Source organism: Eleginops maclovinus, chromosome 19 (genome assembly GCF_036324505.1).
Source record: "Eleginops maclovinus isolate JMC-PN-2008 ecotype Puerto Natales chromosome 19, JC_Emac_rtc_rv5, whole genome shotgun sequence".
Taxonomy (NCBI): Eukaryota; Metazoa; Chordata; class Actinopteri; order Perciformes; family Eleginopidae; genus Eleginops; species Eleginops maclovinus.
This window is the reverse complement of record NC_086367.1, coordinates 16,349,120-16,369,937: the sequence shown is the minus strand read 5'-3', so window position 1 is coordinate 16,369,937 and position 20,818 is coordinate 16,349,120. Positions and strand designations below refer to the sequence as shown.

Genomic DNA, 20,818 nt, shown 5'->3' with positions numbered 1-20,818 from the left:
AAAGATCTGCTGGTGGTGAATTTGCCCCATTAATTTGTAACCTTCATTTGTGTTTGAGAGCTATTTATCATTTAGAGGACATGTTTGTGTGCTTAAATAAATTGGCATGGCAAGATATATTTCAACCATCATTTGTATGTGTCATTATAAGAGGGCATTTTTAATGGCCAGCCAAAAGGAGCTAGTGAAAATAGAGTGCTGGAAAAAGGGGTGATGTAACTCTTTTTTTTGACCATTTGAAAAATACAAAATTAGAGCCTTTTCGACAGTACACCCAGAACACGGTTTTCTGAATGATTATATAAAAGCCAATAAATGTTTTTTACAATTACAATGGGAATGTGGATAAAGACTCTGTTTATAACACAGTTAATCACACAAAAATCTAACAAAAATCAAAAATGAAATATTTATTACAGCATTTGTGACTGAACACCTTTTAAACATTACGTCACAGTCCTCATACAAGTATTTAATGTATTTTTGACAAAGCTTAAGGGAGACGGCATCTTATCATCTAGTGAGGAACACGTGCTGAAAAAGGAAGGAATTCATGGACATACAATATCAATGCCACAGCAGATCTGAAACTAGCAAAAACATTCTTTTTCAATTGAGGTAAACACATAGAATATCTAACATGAAACAATTAATAGACTGAACTCTGTACGAAGTTTGTTACAATATTCTCTCAGCTTTTCTTCCTCCAAAAGCATTGAGTTCATAATTTAAGTTTTTTTTTCCTTTTTTTTGTTTTAGGTTTTTTGGTGCATCAACCATCAAATGCTTCTCCAGTGCCGCTGAATCAACGTGTGTGTCAATATTGTCCGTATGGCAAGAATGTTGATCCGCAGATAAAGAAGCGCTGTAGGATGTTGCTTTTCCACTATTAAGCTTCCTTCAACAGGCTCTTACCAATGAGAGTCCAGGGTACAAAAAAATAAAATAATATTAAAATAAAAATGTATAAAACCAACACAATCCAGTGCTTGGGCAATTCAAACAAAGAACTTTTTTCCTTTAAAACCTACAGGGCAACATTCATTCATGAACCAAAAAAAGAGGGGCATGACAAATGTTCAAACTGAATCCTCTGGAGAGATCCGGTGTCATTTAGCAGCCTTTTCCCATCATGCCCTGTTCTTATGGGGGACAGGACCGGAATGCCCTCTATGGTTTGAGATGTTCCATCTTCTTGTTGTTTTTTTTCTTTTATAGTGCTGTGCTGCGAGACAGTTTCTCCTCCAGGAAGGAGCACACACAGTGTGAGAGAAAAGGTTAACCTTTAATTCTAAAACTAGCTCAGGAAACATAAACCATTTGATCAACGAAAAATGCACAAGTTTTAACTTATTTATCTATACTTTTTATACTACAGTAGTTATAACTCTTGGAGTCTTTCTGTCGTTTCTTTTTTAAATCTTCCAGAGTGATTTTATTTTAGAAGCGTTTGAGCGCGTCACATGAAAGTGTACTGAACATGTTTATGTTGGTGTGTGTGAGTAAGTGTGCGAAAGTGTGTTTTTGAGTGTGTGCATAAGTCCGTTCTTTGCACACGTGTACGTCAAAACATCCTCTGTTGATCTTTACCAAAAGCCCAAGACTTTACAAAGTGTTCTTGTCAGCTTGGTCCTCCGTTTGGATGAAAGTAACAAAATTGACAAGTCTAAAAAAAAAAAAAAAAAGAAAGATTTATCACAGCTCATCTGGAATTCTGTTTCTTTAGTGTCAAATTCTGGTCAAAAGGGTTCGTTTCTTATTCTTAAAAATAGTCTCAAAATAGGATTTATTGTGGGCTGCTGCTTTCTTTTTCTAAACTGTTTTCTTGTAGTAGCTGCGTTTGTTGTGGTAGCAAAGTTCCCTTATACTACTGGGCATGGATGTCCAGGCCTTGTCCTCCAGTACTGGGGTCAATGGGAGTGAGCAAAGGGGGTCTCTGTGCAGACATGGTCATTCCTGGGTGCGACGAGGGTCCTCCATGCATCAGCATGGCGTGGTGGGGATGGTGATGGTGATGAGGATGGTGGGCGTGGGGGTGGTCCGGCAGGTACGCATGGAGAGGGGGTCCGTGTCGGATCTGAGAGGGGTGGGAGGTCATCTGATGAGGGTTGCTGAAAGTAGGTGGGGCCATGCTCATGCCCATAGGACCGCTCTGAGGTACGTACTCCCCTGACATGCCTGGCAGACCTGAGAGAAACACAGAAAGAGAGAAATAAATAAACACACTCAATAAACTTGTTATTCTTTAACATGCTCCTTCAAAGGGCTAAGCCGATTTTATGACACTGCTTCTATGACTACATTGCTTTTAGCTCCGACAAGTAAAGAGAGACATTATTGCGCTGGGCTATTTTAGGCTATGGTGAGTGGTTTACAATGCCCAATAGCGTTGTGGTCAGGTCTCAGGTTGGAAAATGATCCTCAGTCCTCAACAGACACTACAGTCCTGGAGGATGGGAGGGAAATCAACCAGCGGTATTGATGTGGAGAAGTGCTAATACTTTTACAAGTGGAACAGTCAATTCCCCAGCTGACTTAAGTGACAAACCGAACAAGCATTCTCTCAGGGGGACGAGTCTCTGTGAACATATTTGATTTAAAATCCCTTAAAGAGGTTATTAAATAATTTAGCTCTCAGTTAGTTGTATCAGAGAGCGTTAAAGGCTCGGTTCCACCCCCGAATGAAAGCATTTAAAAGCAAAACAAAGTACTGCTCTTATATACATGGAGTGTGGGTTTTGGAAAAAAGGGAAAATAGTAGCAAAAGGATAAAAGGAAGGAAGTTGAATGAACTAAGAAAGAAAAAGCAGGTGGGGTACATTGATGATGGGATCCACTTCATATGTGTAGAGAACTCAGCATGCTGGCATCACTCACACTGTGACAGGACCTAGGACACAGGGCCGCCTCAGCAGTGCCACTGTTGGGCTTTTCACACGCCTGTTTGTCGTAGTCAGGAAGAAAAAGCAAGATGTGGGTGGGGCCCAAGACTGGAGTATGGGAACATGGCCGGTCTACAGGCCTGGACCTTGGGGAGAGGCTAGTGAGAGCAGGGGGTCCCGCTGGAGCCAGGGGGCCTGGGTCTGAGATTGGGTCTGGGTCGACCTGCTTTGTAATGTGAACCCCTGGGGGATTAGAAGCTGTAATAGGAGGGGAGAGGTCGCTGCAAGGTCACTAGGCATGCTCACTCTCTGCATTCCTCCACCTTAGTACACTGCAATTAAGAAATTACACTGGAGGGCCCCGGTGAGGGGAAGAGGAGGAGGAGGACAGAAAGGAGAGGGGGGGGAAAGGGGACAGCAAAGGCCAAGATTAATGATCAGTCTCATTGGTTGAAAGCTGGGCCATTTTCTAATACTCCCTTTCCATGTCAGTTCATTTGAAATGCACATGTTTGTCAGAGCAGGTCTCTTAAAACCTCACTACTGGGGTCATAAAATAAATAAATCATTCAGGGTGTTGGGGTATGATGGGTGCCCTCACCTCCATATAACCTAGAGCAGCTCCTGTTAAAAGGCCCAGCAGATGTTTTTGACACTGTAAGCTGGTAATCTCCAGTCTTGTAAGCTCCAGTCATTCTGTTAAGTAGATCTGAGACCCCCCCACTCCTTTATTAACAAGAGTGGTAAAACCATCTGAAGACAATAACCGAGTACAGACTGGGCCTCCCTCCCTCTCCATCTCTCCATCTCTGCATGCTTGCCTCCCTAGCTGGCTGTTCACTTCTGTTATGGCACAGTGGTCCTGCTCAATGGCTGGCCATAATTAAGTACCAAATATACCATATTGTGTGACTGTGTAATCAAATCAAGAGAGGATAATATTCCTCTGTATTAAGCTATTAATGTAATTGGTCATGAAGCATAAAGTATGTTACGTAATTAAATAGTCTCAAAATTATATAGCCCTATATTAAGAATTAGCCAACCTGAGCAAATGTTGTCTCTGTGTGGCTGTTTTAGGGAACATTGCTTCCTGATTTTTTTTTTTTCATGCTGCCATTAGCAAAGACAGGCGGGGATGGGAGAAAAAAAAAAAACGGGCAAGAGACAGAGGGAAAGGGAGGGAGAGAGAAAGAGAGAGAGATAGGAGGCAACGACTAGAGGGGTGAAATGATCTCTGTCGGCAGAATTGCTGCTGTGACCCTTTGGAAAATCCAGTCTCCATTTACATATAAAGGGTTCTTTTAATCAAGGTAAGTGTTATTATATTGTGCCTCATTGGGCAAGGGAGTTTAGGTGTTAAAATAAAATCTCTTCTGCCCTGCCGCCTTTGGGATGTGATATGTCTTGATTTTTCAAATGTCAGCACAGTGGCACTAGCGGGAGGTGGAATGGCCAGCTTAATCAGACTGCCGCCATTTAGCTGTATAGGGATTGTGTGTGTGTGTGTGTGTGTGTGTGTGTGTGTGTGTGTGTGTGTGTGTGTGTGTGTGTGTGTGTGTGTGTGTGTGTGTGTGTGTGTGTGTGTGTGTGTGTGTGTGTGACAGAGAGAAAGCCAGGAAGTCAGCGCCACAGAGAGACCGTATGTGTATGTGTGAAAGAGATCCCCTCCTTGTAGATGCAGTCATGCCTGTGTCTACAACCTTATAAATGTATCTCAATGTCTCCTTGCTCTTGTCTGTGAGTCTCAGGTCAGGCTAGTCACTGGCTCCCGCGCCCCCTTAAATCGTCTCCCTCCAGTAAAAAATAATCAAAACACACAGCCCCCCCCCGCACTCATTCCTCCCTTTACACAGCTCAAACCAAACCCCCAGTGAAGGATCGGCCATGTCACCCACGGCCCGTATATCTCGCTCAGGGACCGTAATGTACTGCGGTGTTCCCGTCTTTGCATATAAGATAATTTGGGCATCAATCCTTCCCCAGACAGATTTATGTCACTCGGAGGACAGTTTCACTTCTCCTTCTTTATCGCTTCACTGGAGCCTGCTTAATTTCTACCCGTCAGCCCCTTCCCCAGGAGATGTTATTTTTTCCCTAAATGTCCAACATTTGCATTGGCTGTCCAAGATGGGGAGAGCAATGGTACTGTTGTGATAAATAAATTTGCACATGCCATGCCCGGTTGTTTCTTCCCCTCCTTCTTTTTGTTGTTGTTCCTGTTGTCTGGCGCCACAAGTCGTAGGGTCCTCTCTGTCCTGGGATGGTTCCCCCCTTTGTCCCAAATCTTTATTTCATCCTTGACCACTGCCCCCCCCCCCCCTCTACCCTTTAAAGTATCTTGCTTGAACATGCCTGCATACAGGCTCATAGTTGTTGATGCTAGGGAGAAGGGGGTCAGAGCCTACTGCTAAATTATGGCCAGGGTAAGAAGGGGTAATGCGGGTGAAGAAAAATAAAACCCACAGAACCAACAGTTGAAAATAACAAGGAAAACAGCCCAGTACTTACTTCCCCCTTTTTCTTTGCGTTTTGCTTTACAAGATGGAGGTTACATGTAGTGCCATTGCCCATCCATGCCCATATTCATCCCCATTCCACTCATAGGCCCTAGAAAGAGAAGATAAACGCCAGGAAAAAGGGTCAGCAGGAGTTTGAATTATAGGGAGGCCAGAGGAAAACCACTGATAGAAAGGTTGGTAAGGGTTAGATGGAAAATGATTAGGGAAGGGGAAGTGAAAGGTGTAAAGAAGTAGAGTAAGTGTTTTTATTTTTGCAGGGCATCCCACAAATCCCTTTGTTATGATAATTCATGAGGGATTTTCCCAGATGTGTTAGATAAGATATAAAAAACAAGCAAGACAGGCAGCAGACAGTTTTGGGAACTGTAAGGGGGGTTTAAAGAGATGTGTTATCGTGGTTGTGAAGCACTTGTTAGTATTAGGTTTACGTGGCTGATTCAGGGACCTGTTCCGTGCTGAGGTGACTGATCTACATGTTACAGGCTAGAGGATCAGTGTTGCGATAACTGAGGGTAAAACTGGTGTCCGGTAAAGCAGGCATTACGGAGGGAAAGGTGCAAAAGGACAAAAGGTGGACGACTTACCGGCTGGTCGGATCCCCATGTGTTGCTGGCCATCCAGCACGAAGCTGCCCATTGGCTGGCCCTCTGGACTGTATGCTGCTCCTTGGCTCACTGAAGGATCAAGAAGAAAACCTGATTGTAGTCAAAACGTGGACATGAAAAAGGGAGGGGGGAAGAAGAAGAGAAAACACACCAGACAATCAGCAATTGTCCCAGCTCAAGCCCAAACATACTGTAAGACATTGTGCTCATGTTTGTAGACCGCATTGACTGACGCGTGGCATGCAAACACGCATACAGTAGGTCCCCATGCATGCAAGCACGCACACACAGACACAGACACACATCTGCACCAATGTCATTCAAAACCACACTCACAGGAGATACATTGTTCTCTAAGAAGAAAGCATGCAGTTTGACAGGAATAGAAGAATGTCTGCCAAGGCAGGCAGTTCAGCGAGTCCGTATTTAAGTCAGTGGTGATCTAGTCATAAAAAATATTAAATTCATCTTGACAATTATTCAATTAAATGAGTTCTCTCTCTATCTCATCATCTGTTATAACACTGAAGATACAGTAAAAAAAAAGGTTATCTGTTGTTTTGCCTGCTATAAGCCTTAATGAACTAAAGCTCCGTGGAGACTGTTGAAAAAAAGCCTATTCTAGGACTAAAACATAATTATCTGAGAAAATCTGTAATTCATACAGATTAAGGGGAACTGTTAGTCATGCTGCTTTTGTAATGATTGGTGATTGGCACATATCGGTTAAATGCTGACAAATATTTCACAGTGCGCAGTATAAATGCAGCTTATTTTAATCATGCTTCATGTTGGTTTTGAGCGATTTCTCTTCCCGCTGTGTGGGGACTTTATAAGACGGGGAGCTTGCTAATCAACAAAAACAGCTTTTCCCTCCCTCAGACAAATAACCTGGCTTCTTTTGCAAAGCCAAAGTCAATGAAGCTTAGGTTGAGTCAATCATTCTACAGGATCACAGAGTCGTGTGCTTACCAATAAGTTAGTGCTTTTTGTAATCGGACCACAATAGATATGGAAAATGAACGCATCATCAATTAACAATATGAAGCTTTCCATAATCTGTTTTAAAGAAGTTAACGCAGAAAGAGATTTCAAGATTTCAAGAAATAAAGCTTCTTGAATCTTGAATCTTGAAATCTCTTTCTGCGTTGGTGTTCAAACATCAAACATCTGATCTGATTTAATCTAGGCAACGTTTTAAACTCCTTCTCCCTCCTAAGGGCAGTTTTCATGACTGGAAATACATTAACTGTTACTCTTAAGCTGAAAATTTGACTAAGTAGCTATGTAGCGATCCAGACGTTTAAAATGTGCTGAATGACTACTTAATATCAAAATTCTGAATTCTTGAGGGAATTAAATAAAAAACGCAGCAGAAAAATGTAGGGGAATCCCCCCTAACCCTGGACTAGAAATAAATTAAAAACAAAACAGCTTAAAAAAAAGAAGAGATAACTCGTAAATTGCTGCTAGCATTTCTGGCACTCCTCTTGTGTCCAATTAGTAATTCACAGAGAGAGTGCTAATATACCTCTCTCTCCACTTAGACTGGGAAATCTCCAATTAGAGTCAATCAGCAAACGGCCGCACCACTGCTGAACGCATCGCTCACAAAGATGGAAAAGGGGATGAGAGGAAGAGAGAGGGAGTAGTTTTTTTTAAAGTGGGGGGGTAAGATCCCCCTTTAAAAAATCTGGGCTCCAGGCATGATGTGCATGCCAGTAAAGGATTTGGGAAGGGTGTTTTCATGCTGGGGAAAGAAGGAGAGCGAAGCAGCACTGTGCTGCTGTACGTAATGTCAGCTGGTCTTTTTTTTTACCTGCTCGATTTGACTGGTCAATCATGGGCTGTACTATTCTTCTCCTGGCATTAATGAACCTGGCAGAGAGGAGAGAGAAAACAGAGTAGAAAAACAAACGTTAAATCACCCTGCAATTCACCGCACAGAGAGATTCATCACAAGCCACCACAAAGACAAAACAGTTTTGCATGACTTAATGGCAACATTAGCCACCGAGTCCTTGAGAGAGGCGCTCACAACAAAACAGCAACAAACAAAAGGGCAATTGTGTGCTGACTTGGGAACCCAGCGAGGGATACTTTTAATGTTCCTTATGATCTATTCCCTCCTCTTTTAATAAAGCTTTTGATTACGTTTGGTTGCTATGGGCACCAGGGAGACATTCCTCAAGTATTAAGTGCAGCTTGGGCACAGAAGAACCCTCACCATGGCACATCACTCTCTCGCTGCCTTAACTGCAGCCAGTCACACAGAAACTTTATCCACAGTGTACAGTGTCCTTTCCACAGCTCCTTCTCCAAAACAACGTTATTTCTGTGTTATCACCCATTGGAATTCCAAAGTAAGCTTTAGGTTAGCAAAGTGCAGGATACAAATGGTTCCTTTCATTGCTCCCCACCATCCCACCCCCACTCTACCATTCCCCTCTGTGGGACCCCCACTCTGGCTGCATTGTAGGGGGTTCTGCTCCCCTTCCAGCTGTCTAGAAATGAGGACCAGGCATGGGCCACTCCGTGCTTTCACAAGGTATTGTTATGTCAGCGAGCCCATCAATTAGGCTGTCTGAAGTTTTATCACCACCACAGCAGCGAATAAGTGCAGCTCCACAAAGCCTCCCCAGCCGGCCTTGCTCCTGTGGCTTTTCCACTGTAGAGCCGGAGGTCATCTGGAGGTGACTGCCAGCCAGGGGCAACATTTTTAACATAGAATGGAGATGCCTTGGGCCGCGGCAAACACAAGCTGGACACTCAGGTCGAGCAAGCATTATTTATCTTTCCATCTTCCTCTTTCACCCCCCTCTTCTTCTCTCTGTCTTCCTCTCATTCACTTTCACATACTAAAACATAGTGTGGACTTAGCTCTACAGGTATCACCATGTGGTTGATATTAAAGAAGGGTTTCAAATCACGTTGGAGCTGTCCAGCATGGAGTCCTTTGCTGGTTCCAAAAAAGGAGAGGAGAGGAAAAAAAGGCCCCACTGCCCTCTTCTAACATACAGGCCATGGCACCATCAGTACGGTAAAGAACTGGTCATTAGAAAGAAGGGAGAGCTGGAACCAATTTAGGCTCCTAATCCCCCATGAAGCCCTGATACCTGCCCTTACCTTCTCCAATGAACTTAAACGCCTGTAATCTGCCCGACTCAAAGTGACATGGTTAAACGTACAAAATGCACGGTTGGGAAAAGAGAGACGCGGCGCTCATTTGCCAGGGGGCATCCAGAGTGCAGGTACGCAGGGGTGCCGCGGGCCCCTGAGAGGAAAAGATGAAACGCATCCATATGAGAACGAGAGGACGAAAGAGGAGGAAGGGAGGTGGGGTGCGCCAATGAGTGTTGGATTGGAAATTATATGATTGTAATGCACGGTTTGTGTTTTAAGGGAGGAATGAGGATTAAGGTTTATTAACTGTGAAAGTATTTTTTGATAGAACAAAGGGGACAAAGCATTCTTAGATAGCTATGCTGTCAGAAATGCCTGCAGTTTTTAAGATAGAGAGAGTCGCTTTCAGCATCAAAACCAGCTGAGCAAGTAAACAGTAAGACATTCCTGATGTCACACTCCCTTCTTTAAGCTCAATGAGTGCAAGGCCTGCTGAAATATATGTCCTGCTTTTTCCCTGCCTACACGCACCAAAGGGCTCAAAATCACAACCATGTGCATTCTTACCTATTCTGGGATATAACTATAAACACATACTATTTGAAATGTTCTTCCCAGGTGCTAAACATGCCCATACGGTTTCCAGTGACTGCAGAGGAATTACTTTAAGATGAAAGCATGGATCTATAGATCTTATAGTATTCTTCCACTTTGGTTTTTCCTACTTCTTACCAGAGATGTATGACAAAAAATAATACAGGTACATGTTTAGCTGTCCGTGTATTTGCTCTCATTGAAATGCAATTGTTTTGATTATCAAACAAGCTTATTCCTGTACTCACAAACATGTCTGTATTCAAATGTTTCCCCCCCTGCTGCTTCTGACATGGACCTGTTTCTTGTCAACATTCCCTATTGGCCAACCATCACCATATCACACCCACAAACACACACACACTAAGGCTCTGTTTTTGTCCGCTAAACAAGTTTCCACAGTAACTAGGAGGCGATGCTGTGCAATGGAGGGAGTGGGGGGTGACGAAGGGCCCCTCTCGTGGCCTTAGAGCACCTTTTATCAGTCTGAGTAAAGCCAATTGAGATTATCAGAGCCAGTCCTGATAACACTGTTTTCCCTCAACCCGTGAGCTGCTAATGGTGTGTGCTTAGAACAACACAACCTGGAATCCTCCAGAGATGAAGGCCAGTCAAACGGGGATGGACGAATAGATGGACAGATCTGAGGACCTGAGGCCCTGGAGAGACACAGAGGTTGGCCACAGGGACTCAGAATTCCCAACCACTCGCTAAAACATATGCATGGGCTGTAAATCTACACATCGACACCATGGACATGACCACAACCACCGCCAGTGTGTCTGTAGACTAACCAGAACACAGGAGGCTCACAGGGGACACTAGCTAAAAACCTCCAAGCCAAAGCCCATGTTTTATTATCTACATCTGGTGGTCGAGCTTATTATGGCCTGCCTCTGCTCAATGTTAGCGCACAGAAACACCAACACACACACATGCACACAGAGTACCTCTCAGCATGGGAACTCCATGCTGTCTTCAAACAAATAATTAAAGGCAAGGTTAGGGGGTCGTGTGGAGGTCATTCCTTGGGATACAGCTCAGAATGTGTACATTACCCCCGGAGAAAGCAGGCTGGTGGGGGCAGCGGCCTACTGCTGTTAAACGTGGGCAAGTGGCCTCCTTTAGTCTTAAACCCATTTTCAAGTTGTATATCAAGAACTGCTCTTGCAGTGCTAAGAACGCGTTGGAGCATGCATGTGAATCTGTATGCACATGTCAGTCAACATGTGTGTATGTGCACAATGGTACATTCTTTACATGCTACTGACAATTGGACTTGAGTAGCACTTCCTGCTGACATACCCTGAAATGGCGCGAGCAACTCGAGTTTACAAACACATCTATACGCACAGATACAATATGTCCACTGAAAGAACCTCCCTCCTGATACATCCTGATACAGTGTGCTAAGTTTACGAGCGCTCTGTGTGTTGTGGCTGTGCAGGCCGCAGGGGAAAATAACCAGCAGATATGACTGATGGAGCCAGGGCAACAGGAGTCCCCTTGACACGAGGTCTCCACGAGGCTGGATCGACACGGCATCCCTGGTTACTAATATCTGCTCACATACACAGGGTGAAGGGGGGAGGGGGGCTTCAGAGACTGTGCGCTTAGGTGTTAAATACCCTGGCTAGCATACAATGTTATGCTATACCCAGTGTGTGTGGTTGTGTGTGTGAGTGTGTTTGTGCTGGGGGTTGAGGGTGGTCAGAGACAGAAGTAGAGACTTTATTGGGAACTTACATAATCCTAAAACATGCCTCAATTTTATGAAGTCCTTCCACTTAATGCCCCTTTAATGCAACAAACCAACATCATTATCATCCTGAAATATAGTTGAGAAATACTATGAAGATGAAATCACAGAAAACCGGTCTGTTTATCTGATGCAGGGCTTGTATTTACTCTTTTTTTTCTTGCCTACTTCCCCCTCTCAATCTGTCAGAAAGGCCTTGTTTCTGGTTAACTGACTTGCAGCCACACCTGGTAACTCGCTCCTGTTGTCAGCATTCCTTCCCTGAGAAATTGTCATGCCAAACCACCCTACCCTGGAGCACAGCCAAGAGAGAAAGAGAGTGAGAGGGAGGGAGCAGGAGAGCTTCGCTGCTTGGCTGGCCAATTGCTGTGGAGATCGGAGGGAGTAGACCAATCAGGAGTAGGGTCACTCGTTTGACGAGTTTGTGATGAAAGAAAGAAACCGAGCAAGAGCCTGAGTGAGGGCGGAGAGAGAAACGCTAAACATCTCTCCTAAGAAATAAGTGCAAATGTAGCCCCGTCAAGCGTGCAAAGAAAGGAGCCAGTTTTCAAATTGCATCAAAAAGGTTGTTGATAGTTTAATGCCTTAACAGCTCACCTGTGCATGCCCATTTTGAGAGAACATATGCCAGGGACATGGGAGCAAGTTTCCGTTTGTCTGTCAAATTCCTGGACCCCTGTCTGTGTTTGCAGGAAGATTAGATGCAACACAATCTGAACAAGAATGTGCTGAACTCAATCCCTGATCACTGCTTGCAAACATGACTGTCCTCTGGTTCCTATTAGAGCTCATTGCTTCCATACTTCTGCTGTAGACAGAAATAAAGATTCCAAACCCCCAGCGATTGAGTCACAACTCAATGGAATCAAAGGAGCAAGGCTTTAGTTTGATCCTCTCCCGCCAAAAAAAAAAGACAGGCAGAAATGAGTGAGGCACTGCGTGTCCTTTGACCAGGAAGTGCATGCAAATTAACCCCATGAGGAGGGTGTGTTTAGTATAAGCAAACCCTAATTATGGTCCAGTCAGACAGTACAGTCAGTCCAGTCTGGAGCTACTGAACCACCAACACTGATCTACTGTAGTGTCAACAACACTGATTAAATCAGCTCACATGCTCCTTAGAGGCCCCGTGTAACAGTTTATTCATAGCTTGCCACCAGGATGAACCTACAGTATCTATGGATTTATCATAAACTATAACAAAGGAGCTTTTCACAGGTTCCACTCCTTCAGGATGGAGATAAGAGACAAGGAGATAGGGCAGGAACGGGGAAGCTTCCTCAAGCTCATCCTATCAGAGACAGAGTTTCCCCTTTTCCATCCCTTCTTCCCTTCTTTAAGTTAAAACAGGAGTCAAGAGACATAAGCTGGGCGAACATTACCTCACCCCCATGTTTGATTTAGTGCAGATGTGAAGCGGAGCGAGGCAGGATCGTTTTTTAGGAACGTCAGAGAGGGCCCACGTTTAGGGCAGTCACTGTGTTTACATAGTTTTACCTCTGTGTCTTGCTCTCTCTTTCTTTCCTTTTTCTCTCATCCACTGTGCTTCCATACCCCCCTCCAAACTCTTTTGTCTGCCTCTCAAGGGGGACTGTTTCACCTCTCCTCCATGCACTTTCACTGACCTGTTTTTCTTTCCCTTTTTATTACTCCACTCATTGCCCTTTTGTGGCAGCCCCCCCTCCTCAGTCCAATATGAGTAACATTTGAATTGCTCTGTCAGTCTAGCTTCAGAAGTCATTCCTCTCTGAAACCCGGGGAGTACGAGTCATTAAGACTCGAGTGGAAAATCAGACAAAGAATTATATATTTGTGTTGCAAACTGACACGATTTAACGAGCAGCTAATTAAAATAAATCAATAGCACTGCGGCATGCTCGCTCCCTGTCTGTCTCTCTTTTCTCGCTCTGATTTCTTGTCAGCACCAAAGAGGTGGAATACTGCAGTGTGGAGTGCAATGCTATTATAGTGATGGTTGTACCCTTAAAATCAGGATTCAACTGTGCATCATGATGAATAAACTGATTCATTGAGAGGGTAAATATCTTAGTTACATTTGAACTGTACAGTAAAAATCCCAGAGGAAACTCTCCTAACTACAACAGCAAAACAAACAACAAAGGAAACAAACATAGACATCTCTCCCTCTATTTACCCTCCTATCTAACACCTTCTCCCCTCTTCCCCCTGTCCAGTGAGGGCATGTCACCCCTGGGCCTTGCAGTCCAGCAGCCTGACCCCTACATGGCGAGCTGTGCGGCCCCAGCTGCTGACTGTCCGTCAAACACCTCCAGAGCAGTGTTGGGCCAGGAAGACCACGCTTGTTGCCCCTTTGATCCGGCAAGCAGCAGCTGCTGCTCCACACAGCAGCACTTTGTTCCTCCGTCTCCTCACCACACTCTGTCCTACGGCACAAAAACACTGATTCCAGTGCAGGAGTGGAGGGAGAGAAAGGAAAAAAATATGGGGATAATGGAGGGAGAGGGGGGGACTTGCCCGTTTTTTCCTCCCTAAAACATCAACAAGCTCTGACAACGGCAGCGGGGGTTTTTCTTGGCCCCGACACAGCTCTCAGGCATCTCCTTCTTGACGCTTCACCCTCCTTTCTCTTTTAAGAGATATGATAGTTATTGTTCAAATCAGCCAGGGTGAATGGAATGGACTGAGGCCAAGCCTGCCCCAGGCGTCAACACACCTGTATGAAAGAGACCTTATTGTAGCAACCCAACGTGGCTAACCTGCCTGAGCTTTTCCAGTTTTCTGATGTAAGGAGGGTAGAATCATCTCTTCTTTATCTTTCTTTCTTCCTCAACCAGACAGTCCCCTAATATTTCCCGTCATTAACCTCCCTTTCCTCAGAGGCTGGCACCTCTGCCCTGGTATTTTTTTCACTAACACTGTTATTTTTGAAAATCACAACTAGACAGGGGGATTAAGGAAATAGTTGATCCACATCACCCTTGTTAGCGAGACCCCTCTCCTCTTACTCTGGGGCTCCCTCCCTTAAGACAACACCTTATTAATGTGCATAGGTGCACAAAAAGTATTCTCTGCCTGCCTAGAAGCTGAGATACCAACAGCTGTGTTTTGCATTGTTTGAAGAGCATCTGAAAACATTCAACATATGCCAATATTAGCCCCTTGTCGAAGGATCCAGCATATAGGGCATGACAGAGGTCATCAGCGCTGGAAGGTAATGCTCATTCCTCATAAGCAAGCTTCTCACCTTTTGGGTGGGTGAGGGCTTCCTGCTTTCATGCAGGGCCAACAAGAGAGAGAACAGAGACGTGCTGGCAGGCTGGCACACACTCACACATTTTCAGACACACACAGACGAAAGGGGGAGAATACAAAGAAAAAATAAATCCAGCTTTATCATTACCCCTGCCTACCCACCAGCCCTCCTGAGATGAGAGGGTGTGCTTACAAGATCGCCCCATTTTCTCACTTATGAAAGTGCCACCCTTATTGCCCGGATTTCTTTTTTCCATCACAATGCCAAGCCTGTTAGGCTGCTTTCTATGCTTCTGCAGGTATAATCTCCATCTGCGTCCACTTCTCCCTGCTATCATACAAATGTGTGACTCTTTTAGCCTCTCCATCTCCCTCCTGCACTATCTTTCCATCTCAATTTCTTTCACTCTCTCTTTGTCTCTGGTTCTATCCTCTTCTGCTCCCTTTCATTTTCAACCCTTTTCCCCTTTCTGCCTGGTAATCGAGTGAGAGATTCCGCGACTCTGTGACTCCCCCTTATTGTCAGATATCAAACAGGGCGGCTTTGTGGATTACCAGGGGAAGCTGATAATGGCATGATAGAGGCGTGATATTTCAAACAAAATTGAGTGTCAATTGCCTGCATCGTCTAGGCAACACAAGTGTCTACGCCGCAGCAGCCAGGCAGGAAATAGGGCCAATCTATTTCCTTTGCTTCATATCAAACGTCTCCTCTTCCGCCTCTTTTATATAACTATAATGGGTTCAACTCAAAGGGAAGAAGAGGGCCTGCCAAGAGGGGCTTCAGCAGTTAAGACCTTATGCAACACACATACATGTTTGGGTGCAGACATTAACTCCTGAATCTCAAAGTCAGAAAAGTAATGCCAATGGGAGGTTGTACAGGGAGGGTGCCCCCATTTTAACACCCCACCCCCTTACATATATCCCCTCTCCCCTCTTGCCACTTAGTTTTTTTTTCTCTTCACAGTATTAACCATGAATTTAGGGCAGTGAGAATGCACAGCAGTTTGAGCAATTAAAAAATGACATCTAAACCTAGTGGATAGAGGACTGAGATTCTTTAATGCCGGGGTTTAGGTGCCGTAGCACTTGCAGCCTTGAGAGCCAGTGTGTGTTTTTTGGGGAGTGGGGTGGGGGGGGTGGGGAATTCTTCCTCCCACTGGGATATTATCATTTTCTCATGATTGTGTCTCGGGTGTGATTGACTGTTTTCACCGTGCACCTTTCCATGATGTGTCTTCGTAGGTGTGTTTGCACATATAAGTGACCACGAGAGTCATTGGTCAAATGTTGTCAACTTGCCTCTGACTCCCCTATTGAATAATTTATCTTCAGTTTCAATTGCACATAATCGCTTTGACACACATAAGCGTGAACACATGCACACAAACACACATGTGTAGGCTCAGTCAGAAGCAGAGTTTAGGGCTAAAAATCCCAGCAGCAGGCAAGTGATATAAATAGCTGTTGTTTATTGAGGGGACTGCTGGCAGAAGCAGCACTGACACTGTGGAGCGGACCACAGGGACTCTGATGTGTCTGGTGGCCTGAAGCAAGCCCTATGCCTCTCAGATCAGCTCTACCACTGACTGTGTGCAGCTTTTACTGGCCTCTTTCATATGTGACAGCCTTAAACAAATACAACAGTCTCAGTGTTTCACAAAAGCCACATTCAGTTAACTGCAGAATATGGTACTTGAATGTAAGCAGGCTCTCATGTCATGAGTAATTCCTCCCTATACAGATCTCAATTATTTTATTTTTTAGGCTAAGATTCAAATATCTTTGAAAATAATAAGTCAAATTAAAATAAATCAGAAAGCATCACTCAGGTTAATTGCTCTTGAGTAGGAGATGTTAGTTCTTAATCAAACTAAGGGTTACCACGTCTCTTGTACTTTGTAACTCCTGAAATGTTTTGTGTATTTATGATGTTAACGTGTAAAACCAACCCTTAACAATGTCCATGCTGCCCCATCAGGGATCAGGTCTATTCTATTCCAATTGAAATTAAACAGGTCATATGATATAACCCTTCTTTACCTCGTGCCTGAGAGAAAACTGCACAAAACTGTCAATACAACACGAAGAAGATGAAGCACACATTCCTTAAAGGGGTGAAGGCAGATGCCGACCACCCCCACTAGGGACATGATATTTCAGCCGCCCTCCCTTATCCCGCACATGCTCACCGTCTCCCAATTGAAACATCATCGTCGGAAATGGGAGGAATAAATATTCATAAGGCTGGGAAGAGAGAAACCCTAGATTAGGGTAATGTTCTCCTCATTGTTCTCCCCCTTCCTTTATCCAGCTCTGTATCTCTGCATCCTGTTATGCATGTAAAAGTGTTGGATAATAGTGGCTAATTCCTCGAGCTACCTCTGATAACTTCATCAAAGCACTAACACATTTGCGTATGCATGGAGAGAGCATGTCGGCAGGATTCACCGTTTATTTCTTACCTCTCCCAAATTGGCAATTATTGGGTTGGATTTCTCCAAGATTTTGGGCAACAGTCCAATTAAGATTGGATTGTTTTTGTGCAGAGGCATCTTTACCTTTCCCTTCCCCTTTTCAGCTTGGCACAGACTGCACTGATATCTCATCCATAACAGGCCTGAACCAGAGTAGAGCATGGCTTAAACAAACAAAGGGCTATATTGATTTATAGAGTCTTCCATGATGGGCTTATTGGCCTTCACCTCAAAGCCACATAGGGCACAAGGCCACAAATCAAAGCTTCAGAAAACACACAACAGGTAAAAAAAATAAATACATGGCAGCATTCTTGCTTATGGGATGTCCAGGAACTTACTGTCACCTTCATATCTAAAAACACTCTTCTTGTGCCTTTAAGGGTGGTGAGGTCAAAGGAGGTTAATTTGAATGCGACACCACACAAACAGAGCAAAGATAGATGCTTATTTACATGCTGTTACTGTATATCCAAACACAGGAATAGAGAGAATGCAAAGTGTGAAAGAGGGAGGTAAAGAGAAACAGAGAAAGAGTGAGAGAACGAGCATGCCTGGACAGAGAGAAAATACCTTGTAGAGGTTCACAGAGTTTAAAGAGCTCAGCTAAAGAAGGAGCTCCTGTCCTCTCTGACACACACACACACACACACACACACACACACACACACACACACACACACACACACACACACACACACACACACACACACACACACACACACACACACACACACACACACACACACACACACACACACACACACACACACACACACACACACACACACACACACACACACACACACACACACACACACACACACACACACACCCACCCACACCCTCAAGGCCATTCTGTTACACCTGGTCACCTTTATCCTTTTTAGTCCCCCCCACACCCTTACCCCTCCTTCCAAACACATACACAACATTCAGCAACCCAGAACATATCAGCACATAGATACACACTGCAGCACCCTGTGGCTAACACAGCTTCCTCTGGCTATCTCCCTCAGCAGATAAAACTAATTATGCCAAATCTACTTTGTCAGGTTGTCTGATCCTCTGGGGCCTCTGGGTTTAACTCTCTCTCACTGCTTCCTTCTTTCTCTCACCCTCTGTCTGTCTGTCTGTCTGTCTGTCTCTCTGTCTGTCTCAGTCATAAACCAAAAAGGGCCAAGAATCTGTGCCAACTGACCTCCAGAGTAACATAAACAGACTGACCAGCCATAAAGCAGCTTATAGCACCGTAGCAGCTGAAGTGCACAGCTTTCTTTGTGAAAACAGACCATTCCAATTACCTTCAGACAGACATTAACTTTTACATTTTTATTTAAATGCATGAATGAAATTCATTAAAAAAATGGCGGTAATCAAGCCTGGTACTCGACACAACTCTGACAATAAAAGCATGACATCATCTAGCATACAATCCAAACGACTTATGCACCTATTCATACTCCGGGTCCCTCTGCTGGCACTTGCCGTTGGCACCCATGTCAGGCTTCAGAGCTAAATAACAGGCCAATATCCCAGGCTTTCCAGCTGCATGCCCTGAAAGCCCATGGAGAAACCATTCGTCCCAATGAGCTCTAAAGGCAAATGGAAGCTCATAAACAGAGACTTGACTGTATAGACTTTGCATTTTATCTCTCAGCAGTTTCCCCTTTTATGGGCCACGGACCCCTACAACATGGGATGGAAAGGAGGGATGAGCAAGAGGGGAGGATGGCAGGGAGAGAGTAAGGATGACAGTAAGGATGTTAAGAAAGAAGGCGATGGCGGAAAGAGCAGAAGAATAAGAATGAGGCACAGGTTGGCAGAATGAGACAGAGGAGAACTGGGGTCACAAATCTTGCTGCTATTCTAGTACGTGACATCTTCGCTCGTTTGCGGCTGCTCATTAACAAACAATACTGCTGTGAAATTGGTTTAATGACAAAGTAATAAAATTGCTATTCTGCTCACAGATGGCCTCAGGCACAGGGAGATTCTGGCAGGCTTACTGTGGCTGCCCGTGTGCATTAAGCTGCTTGTTCATGAAAACAGCATCCTACACTTTCTTTCTCACTATCACCAACCTTTTTTTTTTCTTTTTAAGTTCTTTCTCTTCCTGCAAATGAAATAAATTAACCTACTTTCCTCCCTTGTATTCTCCCTATCCCACACTCTCACCCTCCCTGCTCTCCCTTCCAGTTTCTCTCACTCCGTTCCCTCTCTCTGGTGTATTCTCTTTCTCTCTTTCTCTCTCGATCTCTCTCCAGTTCTCACCCCTAGTATAGAAATTACCATCTTAAAATAAAAAAGAGGGAGGCTCGCCCACGCAAACGCAGCTCGACTTCATTTCAAACGCAGAACCCCTTGTTATTAAACGACCCACCAATAAAACCAAGCCGTTGAGGAATAAAAGAGCCAAAAGGAGCAGAGGAGTACAAAGCCCTCCCTCCTCCCATCTCTCTCCATCTCTCCCTCTCTAATGCTTTCTCTCTAATGCCTCTTTCAGCTCTTTGCCTCTATCTTTCCTCGTCTGGCTTCGTTCTCCTCGCATGCCGTCTTTGCTGGGAGAATTCCACAGCCTTGGCGAGTCTTGAGCATGAAATGGGAAAACAAGTAAAAAAGCATTCATTTTCATGCATGATCGCCCGACAGTGCCAATTTCTTTTTAAAGCTCCACCTGTTTTTCATAACTCTGGGCTCGCACAGAGGTGGGCAAAGGGCTTCTCGATTGCCACGGTGGGTGTCCATGCCATGCTATGACCCAATGTGCCCCTAGTGCCTGATAAAGTGGGAGTGGGCCCTGTTAATCACACTGAGCGTTTCAACAGCGGCATGTGTTCATGTATCACACGCAGCACATATACTTTGAGTGCACACATAAACACTGTGGCGCACATTAGCATCAGCTGTTCAACACTACCATGGCTTATCCTGTAAGTACGGCATGTGTCTAGATTGCACCGCAAACAGACATTTGGAAATGTAACAACTGTGGAACAAAACGAAAAACAAAATGAAACCTACTCCAACAGGGAGCCTGATATGTTTTATTCTGCCAATAAAGAAAATATTTTTCCAAATGTGTTTCCCCCTCCAAAACAGATGAAATGGGATTATTATTACAGCATCAAGAAAGCCGCCAGATCAAATGAATTTAGCGGGAAGGGGGTGATGGTAGGGGGGCTGGCACTTGAGATCTGACAACAGAGTCAATTCTGCTAATTAACTGCCAATTAGCGGTCCCTAAATGAGAGGGATCATGATGCCTGTGTTGGCAGTGCCCCGATAGTCTCTTTCTCTCTCAGTCAGACTCACATATACACTCAGGGTCTCGCACACAGACACACTAGTAGGATACACACACAAACAAACACACACACAGCCGCAACCTCTCCACACTCCAGCTGTATATTTAGAAAGCCAGGGGCATAAGATGGTCACTGTCGGGAGTCCCTGGTTGTAGCCAAAAAAAGGCCTGACATTTCCATCTAGGTCAAAGTTAGACAGATAACCAGCAACTTCAGTCAACTAGCCCAACAGACCCAAATGCAAGGATGTAGTAGATGATGTATGTAGAAGAGAGAGAAGAGGGAAAAGGGACCTCAAAAACCTCTGTGTG

General features: G+C 44.5%; 1 protein-coding gene across 6 annotated transcripts in view; it reads right to left on the bottom strand.

The window, feature by feature from the left end:
* Positions 1-395: 395 nt before the first annotated feature.
* Positions 396-20,818, bottom strand: part of meis2a (Meis homeobox 2a) — a 78,092-nt gene continuing 57,669 nt past the window's right edge. For 2 of the 6 annotated variants that reach the window (XM_063909189.1, XM_063909191.1), the window contains exons 10-13: positions 7,829-7,887; positions 5,989-6,078; positions 5,394-5,492; positions 1,961-2,187 (exon numbers count right to left, since the gene is read on the bottom strand). In XM_063909189.1, the coding sequence (XP_063765259.1) occupies positions 5,434-5,492; positions 5,989-6,078; positions 7,829-7,887 (208 nt within the window). In that variant the 3' untranslated portion in view covers positions 1,961-2,187; positions 5,394-5,433. Of the gene's footprint in view, positions 2,188-5,393; positions 5,493-5,988; positions 6,100-7,828; positions 7,888-20,818 lie in introns of all 6 variants that reach the window. The other 4 variants (XM_063909185.1, XM_063909186.1, XM_063909188.1 and 1 more) reach the window with 3 other exon arrangements.